Source organism: Lepus europaeus, chromosome 3 (assembly GCF_033115175.1).
Source record: "Lepus europaeus isolate LE1 chromosome 3, mLepTim1.pri, whole genome shotgun sequence".
In the NCBI taxonomy this organism is placed as follows: domain Eukaryota; kingdom Metazoa; phylum Chordata; class Mammalia; order Lagomorpha; family Leporidae; genus Lepus; species Lepus europaeus.
This window is the reverse complement of record NC_084829.1, coordinates 144,692,761-144,711,317: the sequence shown is the minus strand read 5'-3', so window position 1 is coordinate 144,711,317 and position 18,557 is coordinate 144,692,761. Positions and strand designations below refer to the sequence as shown.

General features: G+C 44.5%; 2 protein-coding genes across 8 annotated transcripts in view; one reads left to right on the top strand and one right to left on the bottom strand.

The window, feature by feature from the left end:
* Positions 1–6,436, top strand: part of PLAGL1 (PLAG1 like zinc finger 1) — a 59,874-nt gene extending 53,438 nt beyond the window's left edge. For 4 of the 7 annotated variants that reach the window (XM_062187753.1, XM_062187752.1, XM_062187749.1 and 1 more), the window contains 3 exons: positions 63–170; positions 459–527; positions 4,404–6,436. In XM_062187753.1, the coding sequence (XP_062043737.1) occupies positions 169–170; positions 459–527; positions 4,404–5,643 (1,311 nt within the window). In that variant the 5' untranslated portion in view covers positions 63–168 and the 3' untranslated portion in view covers positions 5,644–6,436. Of the gene's footprint in view, positions 1–62; positions 171–375; positions 528–4,403 lie in introns of those variants that run through there. The other 3 variants (XM_062187755.1, XM_062187748.1, XM_062187754.1) reach the window with 3 other exon arrangements.
* Positions 6,437–9,269: 2,833 nt separating this feature from the next.
* The window catches only part of ZC2HC1B (zinc finger C2HC-type containing 1B), a 71,913-nt gene continuing 62,625 nt past the window's right edge, over positions 9,270–18,557 (bottom strand). Inside the window, exon 7 of the mRNA XM_062187281.1 lies at positions 9,270–9,340. Coding sequence (XP_062043265.1) covers positions 9,270–9,340 — 71 coding nt within the window. The remainder of the gene's footprint in view (positions 9,341–18,557) is intronic.

Sequence of the window (18,557 nt, the reverse complement as noted above, 5' to 3'; positions counted from 1 at the left end):
GGGAGGGAAAGCGTTGTTTGCAAATGACTAATGCTGGAACCTCTTCCTCCTCCTCTCCGCAGACAGTCTGGTGACCAGGGACGTGCCCCAGCCCTAGCGCTAGTGATGCGGATGACCTTTCTGCTGCTGACCTGTGCCTCCGACTTTCTCCACCCAGCTTGAGACTGCATGTAAATTGGGATGTGGGAAAACAGGAGGCAAAGCTAGTGGTAAAGAGAGGTAGAACCCAGCCCACGATGTTGCCCATGCCCTCCTCTGGGGCCCAGCTGCAGGGACTCTACTGATGTGCCCAGCCACCCTCCTTCCAGTTGTGCTTAAATGGCACAGCTTTTGTAGTGAGCACATCAGAAAAGGAAAGTGAGAGAAGCAAAGCCCATGGCCACATTCCCCTGCCAGTTATGTGGCAAGATGTTTCTCACCTTGGAGAAGTTCACTGTCCACAATTATTCTCACTCCAGGGAGCGGCCGTTCAAGTGCTTGCAGACTGACTGTGGCAAAGCCTTTGTTTCCAGATATAAATTGATGAGGTGAGAGGCATTAGAAAAGGGATGCACTTTTCCAAGTACCTTTAAATGGCTTTTCTGGCTCTCAGAACATTCACTGCAAAGGGGCGGGGTGCAGGATGGGGATGCATTTTAGCCTTTTAGGGATTGTTCAAAGCTGTATCTCCAGTGATTACTGTGGTTTTCTGTGATAGTTTTGCTGTGAAAAGGCAGTTCGTTCTTTCCAGAAACACTGCTTTTGCACCTACAATACTCCAGGCTTAAGACTGTTGGGCAGGTAGTTGTGCAGATACAATTAAAAGGCACCCTCGATGCTTTGACAGAGCTGTGCAGGTGGAGGAAGTTGTTCTTCACTCCCTGCTGAGACCGGGAAAGCTCAGAAGGGCACAGTCTTAAGCTGCGACAAAGAATGAGCAGAAGCTGAGCACAGAGGCGGCTCTGGGAAAACCATAAGCCTTGTCTTTACACAGATATCAGGGTAGCTCTGGAGGAAGGGGCAGGGTGATGTCAACAAGGTAGGTGAGAAGGAATGAACTTTAAAGCTTTCGCTTTGAAGCTCTTCACGTTTAAGTGCAGGGTGACAGTTAAAAGTAGCGAGCAAGACTTCCCATCTCAGTGGTGTTAATATAGATCACATTATTAACTCTTGGAATGTCCCTGGAGAAAGACACTTGAAAGACTTGGGGGAAAAGAGAGATAAATTACATTCCTGGCCCTTAAGACTGACTTTACAGATACTAAGTTGACTTTCCAATAAGCTCATAAATGCTCAGATATCCTAAAGTTCACATGTCTTCTGTCCATAGGACACTCTCCAGCTGTCATAAACAGAAGTATTGAATGCCTACCATGTGAATCAGTTCTGTTGCAAAGGCTCCCTGTTTTGCATCAAGCAGTTTATGTATACACAGCAAGCACACTTTCCTAAACACTGAAAACAGTTTTGGGGTCAGTTGAGCCATGTTGCGGGTACTGTAACTATATGGAAAAAGATGGAAACACATAGAGAAGAAAAATATTTGGAAAAGATAGTGCAGCCAGCAGAGTGAGTAGAATTAGCCGTGTTTGCTGTGGTAAACTGCACTGAAGAAGACAGGTAATATTTAGGAGGTAGATGTTCAAAGGTGGTTACATGTTTGGGTGGGGAGTAAACAAGGGAAGCCATGTATGGTTTGCCAGAACTGCCCTGCCTGCTGTAGCCTTCAGGATTTCTCATCACTCTAACCTGAGCAGAGATCTCTGAAAAGAGGATGAGACTGTAGATGACAGCATATTTTTGATTTTGCTGTTTAAAAAAAAAAAACACACACACAAGAAATAAAACACCAGCACTATGTCCCACTTCCCAACAGTTGTGACATGAGCTCCAAAGTCAGGCTGAAAGAGAAAAGTGACATGCTTACCCAGAAAAGAGAACATGGGTCCCAGTAAGGCAAACAATGAAACCAGTCAGATGGAGACAGTGAAGGGCAGGGCAGACTGATGTCCGTGCTTGGATATCTTAGTGAACTCTTCTGGCACTGACATGACCCAGTTGACTCCCAAAGATGGTGGCATTTGGTGCTGACTATAAGGTCTCCTAAAATGAGTGGTTTCATGAATTTGGAGGGAAGAAGAGAAGTTGAGGGGAAAAAGAGAGTTGTTGACATAATTTCATTGATAAAACGCTGATGTTCTAGATGGGAACTGCTGAATGAATAAATAGAAGAAAAAACAAACGGGGAGAATTGGATGCCATGCAAAGATTCAGATTCAGATTCAAAGGGATGGGAACAGATAAAGTTTGAAAGGTTTTTAATGCTCAAGGACTATGTCAACTTGTGCCCACTCATAGATAGTACAGGAGTAGAAAACCAAAGAGTAGGAAGTACCAGGTCTGGAGTTGTTAAACTGGTATTGTTAAGCCTATTACTTACAAATGAAGTCAAATTGGATTAAAATCCTCCACAAGAAAGGGAGGGAGGCCGGTGCCATGGCTCATTAGGCTAGTCCTCCGCCTGCGGCACAGGCACACTGGGTTCTAGTCCCGGTCAGGGCGCCGGATTCTGTCCCGGTTGCCCCTCTTCCAGGCCAGCTCTCTGCTGTGGCCAGGGAGTGCAGTGGAGGATGGCCCAAGTGCTTGGGCCCTGCACCCCATGGGAGACCAGGAGAAGCACCTGGCTCCTGCCTTCGGATTAGCGAGATGCGCTGGCCGCAGCAGCCATTGAAGGGTGAACCAACGGCAAAGGAAGACCTTTCTCTGTCTCTCACTGTCCACTCTGCCTGTCAAAAAAAAAAAAAAAAAAAGAGGGAGAGAAGCAAGAATAGTACTCAGGACAGAGCTTTGAGGTCCTAAACACTAGTAACAGACCAAATAGGAAAGGTTTGAATACCAGGTTTGCAAGCCAGCTCCCTTCTCCACCCCTCCCTTGTATTCTGCACTGTAAATGGGGATATCCTGTAGAACATTTTCTCACTCACGTGCTCTAACAGCTCTTTCTGCAACCTATGAAATGACTTAAATGCGTTGAGAATGCAGAGTTACCGGCATATTTCAGATCTGTAAGATGCTTCTTGCAGTGGTTCTTGGCCCTCAGCATTGTTCTTGTGTTACAGCACCCACCATAACCTACACGTGTCAAGTTGTGGTGTTCTGGGGGAAGAGACAGAACTACCCTTTCTGTTTATCCCTGGCACATACCAGGTGACTCTTTGTAAAGAGGGACAGGAAGGAGATAAGAGATTTTACTTTCTTTTTAAGAAAACAACCTGATTTTTGGCCAGCTTTATATTTCTTGAATGGGTTTCCAGTCTGTTAGTGATCCTTTACCCAGTTCCACCTTGGAGAAGGAGCAGGAGTGGACAAGATAGGGTACAAGGTTGGGTGAAAGGTGTAGGTGTACATCTGACTCACAGTGCCTAAAGGAGATTTTTTTTTTTTTAAAGATTTATTTATTCAAAAGTCAGAGCTACACAGAGAGAGGAGAGGCAGACAGAGAGAGAGAGTGGTCTTCCATCTGATAGTTCACTCCCCAGATGGCCGCAATGGCTGGAGCTGTGCCGATCTGAAGCCAGGAGCCAGGAGCTTCTTCCAGGTCTCCCACGTGGGTGCAGGGGCCCAAGGACTTGGGCCATCCTCTGCTATCCCAGGCCACAGCAGAGAGCTGGATCAGAAAGAGGAGCAGCCAGGACTAGAACTGGCGCCCATATGGGATGCCAGCGCTTCTGGCCAGGGGGTTAACCCATTGTGCCACAGCGCCGGCCCCTAAAGGAGATCCTTTTGTATAAAATGAGTTGATAGAAATTCCTTTGTGTTCCAAGCCACAAGCTCAAAGTGTACAACTGCAGTTAAATTGTCAGGATAAGCTTTAGCTTCTGGAGACAAAATACCTAAAGAAACACACATAGGACTTGGGCTTTCCGTTATTGAAAATGAACCTTTTTAAAGTTGAAGGATTATAAACTCCACTTTTTTTAAAAAAAAATACTGGGTCCAACTAAACCCATCTGTGGACTGAATTTCTGTCTTAAAAGACCACACAGGAATTGCATCTGGAACAGTAATGTAAAATGGGGACTTGCAGGATTCTGTGAGGAGGGTGAATTAGGTCACACTTTTGGAAGTTCAGGAATTCCTAGAGTGTTTAGTACCCATTTGATACCCTCATGAAAAATATTTTTAAATGTGTGTATTTGGAAATCTGAGAAAAATGTTCTTCTAAAGAACCTTTATGATAGATTGTGAAAACTGCATTATGCCTTGAGAAACACTTAGTTTTTTAATTATACTTTTTTTTTGTATTTGGAAAAATAGAAGAGTAGTTTACAATGAAAGTTACATCAGAATCCACAGAAAATGTTGAACTGTTCTTCAGCTCTTAAAAATAATTCTCTACTCTACTATTTTCCTTCTGTTCCTAGGCACATGGCTACCCATTCGCCACAGAAATCTCACCAGTGCGCTCACTGTGAGAAGACGTTCAACCGGAAGGACCACCTGAAAAACCACCTCCAGACCCACGACCCCAACAAAATGGCCTTTGGGTGTGAGGAGTGTGGGAAGAAGTACCACACCATGCTGGGCTACAAGAGGCACCTGGCCCTGCATGCGGCCAGCAGTGGCGACCTCACCTGTGGGGTCTGTGCTCTGGAGCTAGGGAGCACCGAGGTGCTGCTCGACCACCTCAAATCCCACGCTGAAGAAAAGCCCCACACTGTGACCAAGGAGAAGAAGCACCAATGTGACCACTGTGAGAGATGCTTCTACACCCGGAAGGATGTGCGTCGCCACCTGGTGGTCCACACAGGATGCAAGGACTTCCTGTGTCAGTTCTGTGCCCAGAGATTTGGGCGCAAAGACCACCTCACTCGCCATACCAAGAAGACCCACTCGCAGGAGCTGATGAGAGAGAGTCTGCAGGCCGGAGACTTCCTGGGCACCTTCCACACCATCTCGCCTTCCTTTCAGCTGAAGGCTGCTGCCCTGTCTCCTTTCCCCATAGGAGCTCCTGCCCAGGATGGGCTTGCAGGTAGCATGCCGGCTGAGGTCCATGGCCTTATCCTCGGCCCCCCAGATCAAACGGCCCAACCAATGCCACAGCTGCCAGAGTCCCTTGTGCCCATGCACCCATCGGTAGCCCCGGGCTCTCCTCCTCCAGTTCTCCAGAACCACAAGTACAATGCCGGTTCTACCTCATACCCGCCACTTGCAAACATGCCCCTCAAAGCAGACACTAAAGGGTTTTGCAATATCAACATGTATGAGGACTTGCCGCTGCAAGAGCCTCAGTCACCTCACAAGCTCAGTCCAGGTTTTGATATGATGAAGGCAGGTGCAGGAAAAATAAACCTGCCCAAGGAGCTGCCTCCAGATGCTGTGAACATAACAATTCCTGCCTCCCTGGACATATCCTCTCTGTTGAGCTTCTGGCAGCTGCCACCTCCTGCTCCCCAAAATGCCTTTGGGAATAACACTATCCCCCTTGGGCCTGGGGAATCTCTGCCCCATAGATTAAACTGTCTGGGGCAGCAGCAGCAGGAACCCCCGATAGCCATGGGCACCGTGAGCTTGGGCCAGCTCCCTCTGCCTCCTATCCCCCATGTTTTCACAGCTGGCACCAGCACTGCTATCCTGCCTCATTTCCATCATGCATTCAGATAACTTGTTTTTTCAAAGCATATTTTTCTTACTCTGGAGGATGTCTTAGTGAGCATTTTAAACATGAGTTATAATACGAGTTAAGGTTTGGGAAAAATGGGACTGGGCATATAGCTTATCCCTTGACGACCGGCTTGAGAAAAGACAATTCTCAAACTGCATGTATCGTGCCAATCTGCCCTGCGCGCTCATACTCTGTACTGCATTGAATGGACACATGTACTTTAATAGAACTGCGAGTATTGTTATAACCAACATCCACCATGACAGCTGCTCTATATCCACGTTTGTCATATTGAATTTAATCATAAGCCATGATCATAATCGTGTTCACGAGATAACTTTTTGTGGCACTGCCTAGTAGGGGAACTATGGGAAGAGTTGGATTTCTCCAAGTCAGGAGGCTTGTTCTAAAGAAGAAAATTCCCTTTATATGGTATATTACACCTAGGCTGTGTATTTCTTTTCAGGGATTTTTTTCTACCTTCAGGGTTGGACGTAGTTTAGTTACTATTACCGTAGCCAACCTTTAGTTTTGCAGAAATAATTCCTTGTGGAGCAGTAGAGTCATCCATTTTAAAAACATTTAAATGTAGTTTGAATATTTTCCACATGATACGGCAATGTGAGTTATCACTTCATTTATCTTAAAGACTAAACTGGTTGTCAACTATATCTGACAGAAAAAAAAAAAATCACTGTGTAACCAGGTTAAGTGGTCATATAATCCAGGCATCAAAGACATTATGCTGACTTTAATACTGATTATATTTTTAGCAAGAATTTAAGAAACTATTACTGGAATTTAAATATATATCTATATTAAACAAGAATTTGCTTTGCTATGCTAGCTTAAATTACTACTCAAGCTGCTTAAGTTCATAAGCATTGTTTGTAATCACCAGTACGTATACGCATTTGTAATTCATCAGTTTAAGTCATTATTAGCTTTTATTCAAACAATTACATTTTTCAATGTAACCATACCTGTATTCTATCTCTTGAATTTGATATGAGTTTTTAACATGTAAAACCTAACCTTTTTTAAGTTCCTTTGTCTTTCATGTTTAGACTTTTCATAAACATATATCTTACATTCAATAAACTTTACAAATCTTGCAATATGGTTTGACTGATTTTTGGTGTATCTACACTTGCTTTACTGAGACTACTACTCCCACATTAGACTTGCAACGTGTCCGGCTCCCTTACGCCCCCTCCTGGTCATTACTTCTCCCACAGAAACTGCCATTCTGATCTCAAAATTTTGCTTTCTGGGGGTAGAAGTTACGATTTAAAGTAGGAGCTTATATGTTTCATTAAATTCACACCACTAAGAGCTTATTTCTAAAAACACCATGTACTATTTTGAATCCTTCTATGAGGGTCTTTAGTTTATTTCCTATGTCTGGGTCAGAATACTGGCTATAAGAGTTTAGTCTACTCAGGGCTGCCATGAGCCAGTTCTATGACAGTGGTACTTACCATTCATTTATAACACAAATTAGAAACTTAATTAGTCCTTACTGGGATTTCCTCAGAAAGACTTATGCCCCTTCGAGCCACAGGCCTGTTTATTTTTTGTCTTACATTTAAGTAGGGTGGGGGTGGGCAGGGAAAGGGAAGCCTTGACTTCATTTGCTCATCCAAGAAGCCAGTTGGCTAAATGTGAGAAGCCCCGATGAGGATCACAGAGGGCACCTGGCTGTTAGTGTCACACAGACTGAGGTCCTGGAACTACAGTAGAACCAGAGAGAAAAATGAGAAGGTGACAGAGGGTACTTTGTGGACAGGAATGCACTGCTCTGGGATGTCTAAGTTCCCATTTCCCCTCTTGCATCTGGGAAAGAAGGCAGAGTAGTAGCTCTCCACAGCCAGAACCTCCCAAGATCTGCTTCCAAGAATCCTCCACATACACATGTTACTGGCTCCATACAGTCTTGGGTATCTCCAGAACACGCACCTGATTTTCCTAAGATAAAATGTAGCATTTGGCATTTAATCTAAAACATAGATCATAAGTTTCAGATGTATTTGGTGTATCACAACAGTTCACTGGAAATTCTATTTAAATTTAAGACAGGAAAAATGGCTTAATTTTCCTGATTAAAATTTCCTGAGTTTAAAGAAAGTAAAGTTCTTAAAAGTATAAATAACCACAGAATGAATTTAGCGGTCCCTAAAACCGCAAAGAGAAGCAGCACTGTGTCACCTCCCAACAAAAGTCTAAGATCCAAAGGCACTGAAATGAACAGGTGACTTCAGATTTTGTCAGGATCAATGAATGATATTAAGCTACTTAGAGCATTCTTCCCAGAGGGTGGGAAATTTCTGAAGCCTTTTCCCAGAAAATACAGTCTGAGTGACTGGTAGATATGAGACAATTCTATGTGAAGTAGATGAACATTTAAAATAGAAGTTACTGCTTAAAGTTTGGTATTAGAAGCAACTAGCAGAACTGAGAATTCATAGCTTTTACATGGAATGAAGCCAGTCAAAAAACAGTTTTCTAGTAAGTAAATTGTGGTAGCACTTCAATGATAATTTCACTGAAAAGTCTTAATAACTAAACATTACCTTTAAAAGCCTATTATAAAGCAGTCACCATTGTGGCATAGTGGGTTAACCTGTTTTTTTTTTTGTTTTTTTTTTTTTTTTTGACAGGCAGAGTGGACAGTGAGAGAAAGTTCTTCCTTTGCCGTTGGTTCACCCTCCAATGGCCGTGCAGCCGGCACGCTGCGGCCGGTGCACCACGCTGATCCGAAGGCAGGAGCCAGGTGCTTCTCCTGGTCTCCCATGGGGTGCAGAGCCCAAGCACTTGGGCCATCCTCCACTGCCTTCCCGGGCCACAGCAGAGAGCTGGCCTGGAAGAGGGGCAACTGGGCAGAATCCGGCACCCCGACCAGGACTAGAACCCGGTGTGCCGGCTGCAGCGCGCTGGCCGCATTGGCCATTGAGGGGTGAACCAACGGAAAAGGAAGACCTTTCTGTCTGTCTACTCTATCAAAAAAAAAAAAAAGCCTATTAAATGTCCAATTACAAAATCTTCAGGTGAATCTTTAAGCCAAGCATTACCATACCTGTTGATGTGTTTAATGATTTTGTAAAGAGTAAAGGATAAGAGTTGAAGCTAGTTTTACTTGTTCCGGAAGATGCCTCAAGAAGAATCAGGGCCTGTGTAAGACATCTCCCGGTCCCTCCCCTTTGGTGGCTTGCTGGGGACATAACCATCCAGGCTGGTGAGTTTCAGGGAGCCAGTCTGAAAGCAGAAAGAAAAGGTGTGGGCTGTAGCACTTCATGATTTCCACATCACATCAGCCTCTTTGGATTCTTAATTATTTTACAAATAGTTAACAATCTCACAAAATCCTTTTAGGGGTAGGGGAATGTATTCAGCAGAGGGATGAGGCAGCCTTCAGGGCCAAAAGTAAGGGATCTTTTTACTTTCCTATTGCTTTCAAACTATAATAAGAGTGAGGTTCAAGAGGACACATTCCATAAACCTACTTGTGGTTTGCCCAAATTTCTCTTTAGTTTGACTGTTACAGATTCACTCTTAAAGGTTCACATTAGAAGATCAGCAATACTTGAGTGGGAGGGTTTTTTTTTTCTTACCTGGCCTATAGGAGTTAATCTTTTTTAGAAGATTTACTGAATCCTTGTTTGAGTTTTACTCCAGAAGCAGGATCCATAGCCAATCCTTTGCAAACATAAACAGATTTGTTATCACATTAAAGCAGAACATTTGCCAAGGAGGGAAGAAAGAAATGATTGTGAAATTCCCACATTGGATTCAGAAGTTTCAATTTTTTTTTCTTTTCCTTTCTTCTTCTTCTTCTTTTTTTTTTAGTAGCTATTATAGACAAATACCCACTCTCTTGCCTGGGCCAAACAATGAGAGAAACAAGGACTGTCTCAAGTGCTTCTCCCCTCTGCCCCAGCCCTTTCTTTACCCTTGGACTTCAGCATACCACCTCAGGTGACCCCACAATCATACAACAGAATTCTCAACATTCTCAACAAGTTGGTGCCTTTACAATTCTTTCCCAGCTCTCATACAAGAAAGGGTGTGATGAGCCCTAGGGAAGCACGAGAGGCCTTCCCTCCAAGGGTTATTTGCATCACAGTGGACCCAAGACACAACTGTCTTTTCAGCAGCACTGTAGTAGGGAGATATCAGGGATTAGGAGCAGGGCGGGCCCTACTATGGTCTGGTGACCTCGTGGTATGGGAGGACAAGGTTCTCAGAGGAATCATTCTTTGTAAAAGAACCAGATGCCCACAGTCTTACAGGCATCCTTTCTAATCAGCATCTCATGAAGAGGAAGAAAAAAGAAAGCTGAGTCAGACCATCCGAGGATACGGCAAGAGCTTTTAGTGTTCTTTTTACCCAAAGATACATGGGTTTTACTTCTGCCAAAGATGCAGCAACTACACTTTGATACTCCTTGAATCTGTTACATAAATAAATTAGGTAAAAGGGAGGGGGTGGTGCTAGGCTAGTGCAGGTAAAATGCATAATGTGAGGGGTGGGCCTTGTAGTGCATGCTCCTCAGCTACTGGCTTTAGCCCAGCCCAGCCTAGCCGTTGGGGCCATTTGGGAAGTGAACCAAATGGAAGAAGGAAGATCTCTCTCCTCTCCTCTCCTTTGTTCTCCCTCTCCTTTCTCTCTCCTCTCCCTTCCCCTCTTCTCTCCTTCCCTCCTTCCCCCTTTCTTTCTCCCCCTCTCTCTCCCCTCCCCTCCCCTTCTCTCTCTCTCTCTCTCTCTCTCTCTATTCAACCCCATAACCCCACAACCCTACAACCCCACAACCCACCTTACTTTCTCTCTGCCTGTCAAATAAATTTTTGAGGCCGGCACCGTGGCTTAACAGGCTAATCCTCCACCTTGCGGCGCCGGCACACCAGGTTCTAGTCCCGGTTGGGGCACCGGATTCTGTCCCGGTTGCCCCTCTTCCAGGCCAGCTCTCTGCTGTGGCCCGGGAGTGCAGTGGAGGATGGCCCAAGTGCTTGGGCCCTGCACCCGCATGGGAGACCAGGAGAAGCACCTGGCTCCAAGCTTTGGATCAGTGCGATGCGCCGGCCGCAGCGGCCATTGGAGGGTGAACCAACGGCAAAAAGGAAGACCTTTCTATCTCTCTCTATCCACTCTGCCTGTCAAAAAAAAAAAAAAAAAAAAAAAAACAAATTTTTGAAACTTCAAAAAATTTCTTAGGAGCCAGCACTGTGGCATAGAAGATTGAGCCTCCGCCTCCAATGCTGGCATCCCACATAGGTGCCAGTTCAAGTCCTGGTTGCTCCACTTCGGATCCAGCTCCCTGCTAATGCCTAGGAAGGCAGCAGAGGATGGCCCAAGTACTTGGGCCCCTGCACCCAGACCCAGAAGAAGCTCCTGGCTCCTGGATTCAACCTGGCCCAGCCCTGGACTTTATGGACATTTGAAGAATAAAACAGTGTGTAGAAGATTTCTCTCTCTCTCTTTTCTTCTATCTCTGCCTTTCAAATAAATAAACCTTTAAAAATGTTTCTTAATAAATAGTTACCTAAAAAAAAAAAAAAAAAAAAAAAAACGCTTAACTTGATAAAACCCACTGGCTCCTGAAATGAGAACAGAGTCCACACTCACGATGCTGGATAACGTAATTTAGTACATACATGAAGCAGCACAGGTTTGGATCCCAGAACCACATTGTCCTAGTGATTTTAATCTCGGCAGAAAGGTGCAGGAAAAGCTGCTTCTTGGCAGTACCTTCCCAGGAAATCAGTTGCTTGTATACAAAAGGCACATATTTCCTTGAGAAAATAGCCACCAGGAACTATGGGCTGCCGAGGCCATAAGCTCATTTCCCTCTGAACATTATATCTTTGTGGGTATGTGAGAAGAGCCACACCTTTTTCTGAAGCAATTTCCTAACACATATCCATACCCTTCATGTTTATATTTCTGGGCCCAGTGTTTCCAAACCAGACAAAACTTTGGGGACATGCTCTGCTACTTCCTATCAGGTTGCTTGTCCAAGTTGCTTAATGTCTCTTGGGCTTTCCTCATCTCATAAATAAGGATGTGAAAACACTTCGAACTTCTGGTGCTATGGTAAGGATTAAATAAATTTGCACCTGAAAGGCTGGAAAGAGTACACAATGTAAGAGAAGGCAACAGCCCATGAACAAGGGACTTATTTAGGATATCAAAATAACCTAGGCAATTTCAGGAAAATAGCTGAGTGACATCCCTAGTCCATGACATCATGTTTTCAAGCAAACTCTTCTGCCATCAGGAAAAACTCAAAAATTGTTAGGTTTGAAAAACTCAGAATGTGTAACTGTATACGGATTGTGATTCTAGGATAAGAGGAAAACAAGAAAGAAAGTAGAAAAATCTGGAAAAACATATTAATGGTAACACTGGTCATTTTAGGGTGATAGAATTATGAATGATTTTTATTTTCATTACACTTTTCCCTCTATTTCCCAATATCTTCTACAGTAAGCATGAATTTCTTGCCTAATTTTTAAGATGCTATTTCTCAAAAAGAAATTTGGGGCAGGCTAACTTAATGTGGCCAGAAACAAAAAGTTGCTAAGCTACTGTAGTGGCCTGACTCACACAGATAAGCGCCAGGGGGTTTAGCACCAGCTTCAGTCTGAGTGAGGGCCGAGCATTTCACGTAACAACTCCCCCCTTACTCTACTGCCTGTCTTCCATCTCCACTTTAATCCTCTCTGCACCTCAACTTTTTCCTATGCTTTGGCTGAACAAACCATTTGTTTCCAGACTATGTCTGTCCTCTGTCCTCTCATTTTCACATCTTCTCATTCCTTCTTCAACTTTTCTCCACTGGGCAAAGTGAGATCATTCTGAAAGCTCGCTTCTAGGAAGCATCCCCTCGCTCACATGGACACCGTCTCTGTAAAGCCTCTCGGTCAAAGTTGAGCTTTTCTCGCATTCCCCTTAGGACTTTTATACTCTACTGCTAAATATGAGATGTAACTGACTGTTTCTCCCCCAAGACTGCAGGACCCACGAGCACAGGAGCAACCAAGCTTACTAACTACAGGTTCATCAATGATAGGTGTTTGTCAACATCTTAGTATATCCCATGCTCTCTTGTATGGGAGACTCCTCTGCATGCCCTAACTACTCATAAGATTTTTGAGATCAGTGAGGCTTGGGTCTGACATACACATGTATCTCTCCTGATGTGAACTTAAAACACACTTTAAACATGGGAGGTGCTAATTGTTTATTTTACTCAGGAAGGTTCAAGAAAGCAAGCCAGAGTTGTAGGAAGTTAACCACCACTTAGATAACAAACAATTGAATTTATGTGACACCACCAATGGCCATAAATTTTTTTAAAAAGGGAAGTGACACCAGGTGATATAAACCACTGGTTGTCGACCTAGAAATAAAGCTCAGTGACAACAATTTTTAAGAGACCCTTTGTTAGTCTGTTTTATACTACTACAACAGAATGCCTGAAACCAGGTAACCAATAAAGAACTGGACTCATTTCTCACAGTTCTGAAGGCTGAGAAGCTCCAGTGAGGCGGCCAACATCTGGAGAAAGTCTTCTTGCCACGTCATCTGATGGGGAAGGTGGAGGCAAGAGAGCATAAGCTCAGGCAGGAGAGGAAGGGGGCTCAGCCCTTCTGATTGAATCGCTTCTTAAAGTGATTCAACACTGTTGCTCTGGAGGTGATGTTTCCAACACATGAACTTCAAGAAAGGTTTAAACCACAGCATTCTACCACATGTCTCCAAAATGATGTCATTCTTACATGCATTTTCACAGACATGTTCATTCCATCCTTGGTAGCCCCAAAATCTTAATGCACTGATTTAAAAGTCCAAAGTTCAGAATCTCATCTAAATCAGATATGGGTGAGACTCCAGGCACAAGTCCTCCTGAGGCAAATTCCCCTCCAGCTTGATTCCATGAAGTTAAATATCTATTTCCAAATTACAATAGTATAGGGTAGGCATAGAAGAGACATTTCTGTTTCAAAAGAGAGAAGCCAGAAGAAAGGAGTAAGTCCAAAACTCAAGAAGGAAAACAATATTAGACCTTAAGATGTCAAAATAATTGCCTTTGACTCCATGACTCTCATCCTGGGCACACTGTAGCAGGAGTTGAACCCCCAGGACCCCAGGCAGCACTGCTCCTATGGCTTTGCTGGGCTCAGTTCACAGAGAAGCTCACACAGGTTGAAGTCTCATGCCTGCAGCTCTCCCAGGCTGGACTAGCACAGTGGCCCTACGGCCATGGGAATGGCAGCTGTCCCACTCCCACAGCTCTCTGTGGCAGTCTCTGTGTGGGATTCTTTGAATGACTCTGCCATTGTGACAAGCCTTTGTATGGGCCACCAGACTGTGGAAGCTGCCATAATCTTGTAGCTCTTACATTCTGCATGCTTGAGAAAGTCACACCGCATGGATAGGGGTAAGGTTTATGACCTGAATCTTCTAGAGCAGAAGGTTGCACCCACTTGGGCCATGGATGGCACAGATGAAAGAACTTTGCTGAAATGTGGAAAGCAGAGTCTAGAGGCATGGGCAGTAAATACTGAGGTCCTATGAGCACCTGCCTGCAAACTTTTCCCTCAAGATCCTAGCTTGCCTAGAAAATCTCTGAAACGCCTTTGGGGTCATTCTCCCATTGTCTTGATGAATAGAATCTGGCTTCCTCTATCCATATTAATATCTTTTAAAAATGGTTGCCTGGCCACACTCTTCATATACTCTCACAAACATGCTTTTTTAAAATTTTTTCTTTATTTGAAAGGCAGAGATACAGAGAAAGAGAGTGACAGACAGATCTTCCATCTGCTAGTCCACTTCCCAAATACTGGCAACAGCTGGCTGGGCCAGGCTGAGGCCAGGAGGAGAGACTCAATCTGAGTCTCCCGCATGGGTAACAGGGACCCTAGTTAGCTAGCTGAGCCATCAGCAGCTGCCTCCCAGGGTATACATTAGCAGGAAGCTGGATTACAACTGGAGCCAGGACCCAAACCCAGGCACACCATTATGGAATGCGGGCATCCCAAGTGATGACTTAACTACTGTATCAAATAACCACCTTGGTTGTTTATTCTGTATGTGGCAAAGCAGAGGGTTTTCCAAATTATATTATTTTGCTTCCCTTTTAATTATAAATTTTGCCTTCAAATCATTTTTCTATCTTCTCTCATTTTATTGTAAGCAGCCAAAAGAATCCATGCAATATCTTGAAAGCTTTCCTGTTAGATATTTCCTCTGGTGATATCCCTAGTTCATTGTTCTTAAATTTGACTTCTACAGTCCTAAGGCACAGATACAATCCTGCCAAGTTCTTTGCAGCTGTATAACAAGGATGGCATTTATTCTAGTTTCCAGTATCTTATTGCTCATTTCCATTTGCAATCTTATCAGAAAGGCTTCATAGTCCATGTTTCAACCAGTATTCTGGTAACAACCAGTTAAGCAGTCCCTAAAAAGATGTAGTCTGCCTCTATAGCTCTTTTTTTTTCCCCTGAGCCCTCACCAGAATTGCCCTTAATGCTCCTAACTCATGAAAATCTAGACTTTTTCTAGATTGTTCCTCCAAATACACTACCCTTTACCTCATTCCAAAGCCACTTCCACATTTTCAGATATTCATTGCAGCCACAGCCCTACTTTTTATTTTTAAAATATTTACCTTTATCCGAAAGGCAGAGTTACACAGAGGGAGAGGCAGAGGCAGAGAGAAATCTTCCATCCACTGATTGATTTCCCAAATGGCTGCAACAGCCAGAGCTAGGCCAGGGCCAGGCCGAAGCCAGGAGCCTGGAGCTTCATCTGGGTCTCCCACATGGGTGCAGGCAACCAAACATTGGGGCTATCTTCTGTACTTCCCCAGGTACATTAGCAGGGAACTGGATCAGAAGTAGAGCAGCCAGAACTGGAACCGGCACCCATATGGGATGTTGGCACTGCAGGCGGCGGCTTTAGCTGTCACAGAGCTGGCGCTAGCCCCACTTCTCAGTAACAGCTTTATTAGTCTATTTTGTGTTTCTATTACAAAATACCTGAGACTGAGTAAATTATATTGAACAGAGATGTATTTCTACAATTCTGGAGGCCTGAAAATTCAAGGCTGAGGGACTCACATCTGGAAAGGACCTTCTTGCTACGTCATCCTACCATGGAAGATGGAAGGGCAAGAAAGGAAGGGGACTGGGGTGGGCATTTGGTGCAGTGGTTGAGATACCACATGGGACATCAGTATCCCAGATCAGAGTGCTTGATTTGAGTCCTGACTCCACTTCCAATTTCAGCTACCTGCAAATGTGCACCCCAGAAAGTAGCAGGTAATGATTCAAGTAGTTGGGTCCTTGCCCACATGATTTCCACAATAACCAACATACTTCTTGCTAAAGGCATTACTGTATTTACAAGGACAGAGCCCTCATGACCTAAAGACCTCTTAAGTCCCACTTTTCAACACTGTCACATTGGGGATTAGTTTCCAACACACGGATTTAGGAGACACATTCAAACCATGGCAGAAGCTCCTGTTATAAATGGACTAATACAGACCAGTGCAAAGGAATAGACACACTCGCAATTCTGATTCCACACAGGTCTTTTTCTATTAGTGGTTTATTCTTCAAGCCTTGAACATTTCAAATGATTTTGCTTCCTCCACAGAATGGCTCCAAGTGCCCTAGCAATTTTATTTTTAAATGCAAAGTAAGGTTGTAGGAAAGAACAAGAAATTAAATTTGAAAACAATCTTGAGTCTGAAATAAAGCAAAAAGCTATCTTATAAAGCTCATTAACATGAAAATTCAATCCTTATGCCAATAATCTAAATAAGAAATTATATAATCAAGATTTCCACCTTTGGGGCCAGAGCTGGTAAAGGTGCTGCCTGCGGCGGCATCCCATATAGGTACCAGTTAGAGTCCCAGATGCTCCACTTCTGATCTTGCTCCCTGCTAATGTACCTGGGAAGGCAGCAGAGGATGACCCAAGTGCTTGGAACCCTGCACCCATATGAGAAACCTGGAAGAAGCTCTTGGCTCCTGGATTTGGCCTGTCTCAGCTCTGGCCATTGTGGCTGTTTGTTTGGGGAATGAATCAGCAGATGGAAGTTTCTCTCTCTCTCTCTCTTCCTGTCTATCTGTCTCTGCATCTCTCTCTTTGTGTCACTCTGCCTTTCAAATCAATCTTTAAAAAAAAATTCCACTTTCTCCCATGTATTTCACTCAACAAGCATTTTGGAGAACCTAATATACACCATGAAAATTCTAAAATGTAGAGATATGGCAGCATCAACAATTAAAAAAAAAAAAGACACAGAAGGGGCTGGCACTGTGGCATAGTAGATTAAGCCTCTGCCTGAAGCACTGGCATCCTGTATGGGCGCTGTTTCAGGCCCAGCTGTTCTTCTTCTGATCCAGCTCTCTGCCATGGTCTGAGAAAGCCGTAGAAGATGGCCCATGTGCATGGGCTGCTGCAGCCATGTGGGAGACCAGGAAGAAGTTCCTGCCTCCTGGCTTCAGATCAGCTCTGATCATTGCATCCATTTGGGGAATGAAACAGTGGATGGAAGACCTTTATCACTATCTCTCCCTCTCTCTGTTTGTAACGCTGCCTCTCATATAAACAAATAAAATCTTTACCAAAAAAAAGGTGATAAATATTGGCGTACCAGCATTGTGGCATAGATTAAGCTGCTGCTTGCATTGACAGCATCCCTTATGGGCAGTGATTCAAGTCCTGGCTGTGCCACTCCTGACCCAGCTCCCTACTAATGTGCCTGAGAAAGTAGCAGAGGACAGCCCAAGTCCATGGGCCCCTACATCCACATGAGAGATCCCAGATGAAGCTCCTGGCTCCTGGCTTTGGTCTGGCTCAACTCTGGCAGTTGCAGCCACTTGGGGAGTGAACCAGCAGATGGAAGACCTCTCTCTGTTTCTCCCTCTATCTGTAACTCTACCTCTCAAATAAATAAATAAAATCTTAAAAAAAGACAGAGTAGACAAGTCCTTACCTTCTTGAAACTTGTATTCCCCTACCCTTTCTTTTTGCAGGGGAGACAAAATGAGTTAAATATATAGTGAATATTTGAAGGCAGTAATACTATAGGGTAAAAAAAGAGAGAATTAGAAAGGACTTTTAAAAAATATACACTTATTTAGGATTTATTGATTTATTTGAAAGGCAGTGTGACAGAGAGAGGCAATGGGAGGGAGAGGGAGAGTGAGGGAGATAGAGAGATAGAGAGATAGAGAGAGAGAGAGAGAGGGAGGGAGGGAGGGAGAGAGGGAGAGAGGGAGAGAGGGGGAGAGGGGGGAGAGGGGGGAGACAGAGAGAGACTGTCCATTCACTGTTTTACTTTCTGAATGTCTGCAAGAGTTGGGAATAGGCCAGGCTAAAGCTGGGAGCCAGGAAATCCATCTGGGTTTCTCATGGGTTTGCCAAGAACTCAAGTACCTGGGCCATCATCTACTGTCTCCCAATGCATTATCAGGAGAGCTGGCTAGGATATAGGATGTGGGTGTCCCAAGCAGTAGCTGAACTCCTATGCCACAATGTCTGCCTCCCTTCTCTGACTTTTTTTTTGGACAGGCAGAGTTAGACAGTGAGAGAGAAAGAAAGGTCTTCCTTCCGTTGGTTCACCCCTCAAATGGCCACTACGGCCAGTGTGCTGTGCTAATCCGAAGCCAGGAGCCAGGTGCTTCCTTCTGGTTTCCCATGCCGGGGCAGGGCCCAAGCACTTGGGCCATCCTCCACTGCCTTCCCGGGCCACAGCAGAGAGCTGGACTGGAAGAGGAGAAACAGGGACAGAATCTGGCACCCCAACCGGGACTAGAACCCCGGGGGTGCTGGCACCGCAGGCGGAGGATTAGCCAAGTGAACCGCAGCGCCGGCCCCTGACTTTTAACAT